Source organism: Seriola lalandi, unplaced genomic scaffold, assembly GCF_002814215.2.
Source record: "Seriola lalandi dorsalis isolate HSWRI2012SDOR001 ecotype SW California unplaced genomic scaffold, Sedor1 jcf7180002040307, whole genome shotgun sequence".
Taxonomy (NCBI): domain Eukaryota; kingdom Metazoa; phylum Chordata; class Actinopteri; order Carangiformes; family Carangidae; genus Seriola; species Seriola lalandi.
The window spans coordinates 1-1,299 of NW_019510877.1; the positions used below are offsets into that span (position 1 = coordinate 1).

At 44.3% G+C, this 1,299-nt stretch overlaps 1 protein-coding gene across 1 annotated transcript; it reads right to left on the minus strand.

Annotated features, from left to right (window-relative positions):
- Positions 1 to 55: 55 nt before the first annotated feature.
- On the minus strand, positions 56 to 1,284 carry LOC111648472 (solute carrier family 12 member 2-like). The gene is made up of 3 exons (XM_023398305.2): positions 1,194 to 1,284; positions 443 to 578; positions 56 to 152 (listed from the first exon to the last, which is right to left on the minus strand). The coding sequence occupies exons 1-3, from the start codon at positions 1,277 to 1,279 to the stop codon at positions 81 to 83; spliced, it is 294 nt and encodes a 97-aa protein (XP_023254073.2). The 5' UTR covers positions 1,280 to 1,284; the 3' UTR covers positions 56 to 80.
- Between the last annotated feature and the right edge of the window lie 15 nt (positions 1,285 to 1,299).

The window sequence follows — 1,299 nt, forward strand, 5'->3', positions numbered from 1 at the left end:
AGAGTAAAACACAACTACTGTTACTGAAACTGTTACACTAACAACACACACACACACACACACACACACACACGTGCAGCTTACATGACGATGAGGTTGGCTGTGCTCGAGTGCTCCTTCAGTAGCTCGTTGAGTCTGATCTGACGATTAGTCTGAAGACAAAACAAACAAACACAGGTTCAAACACTCAGGTATCCACTTACCAGATGATTATCACAAGCTGCTGCAGCGCTGAGCTGCAGACCAGCTCACAGTGTTTCACTCTGACTGCAGTGAACCAGAAACACATTCACTCCCCTGACATTTTCTGCTGCTGCGAAGGCTTTGATAGATGTGATCATATGGGCCTTTGTTCAGCACTGACACAGTGTTCAAACCGGTGAAGTTAAAACAGACTGATACAGTGAGTTACAGTGAGACTGAGTGAGTAGGAGGCACTGACCTTGGCGCGGTACAGCTCCAGCTCGTTGTCTGTGATCCTCCACGGTTCACTGTTCTTTAGCCTCTCAGCCGCCTCCTGCTCCATGTCGTCCTCCTTCAGCCGGTACGGCTCGATCAACTCCTCGAAGGCCGTCACGCTGCACAGCAACAGAGACATGGTCAGTGAGGGAGGAGGAATCCAGGTCTGTGATCCTGGATCGACCACGGTAGTTAATGATTATAATGAAGGACAGAAAAAGGTGGAACTCCATAAAACTTAAATCATAATGTAACTGTGACTAACCTTTAACAACAGTGTCCTGCTGACATTTTATCTTGTGATGATTTTATTTATTGATCTTGTCTTTGTGCAGCACTTTGATTGGCTGCTGCTGTTTTTTTAAATTGTGCTTTATGAATAAATTTGATTTGACAACAACAGAGTGATGTCGTAGTTACTACTCTGCTGCTCTCACTTTCTCTTCTCACTAAACAAAGTCAGTCTTTATTTAACACTATTAAGTTACCATGACTGAAAGTCAACACTTTCTGCAGTTTGGTTTCAAGTTAAAAGCCAGTGGTTTAACAACGGTTTGAAAAATGACAAATCAGACACAATGGGACTGAATCAGTGACTCTGCTGCTGTAGGGATGGAATCAGTGCTGTAGAAAGGTGCATTACACTGAGTTGAGCATGTGTAGGAATGACAGGTAAAACATGACTGAGCTGGTAGAAAAGCTTTGCTGTTTGAAGGTTATTGAAGAGGACTTACTGCTCCTTCTTGGGCTTGGTGTTTATGTCTCCCAGCACAGTGATGTCAGAGAAGTCTATCCTGAACTTGCTCAGCAGAGTGGCCATCCTGCACAGAGAGCACAAAA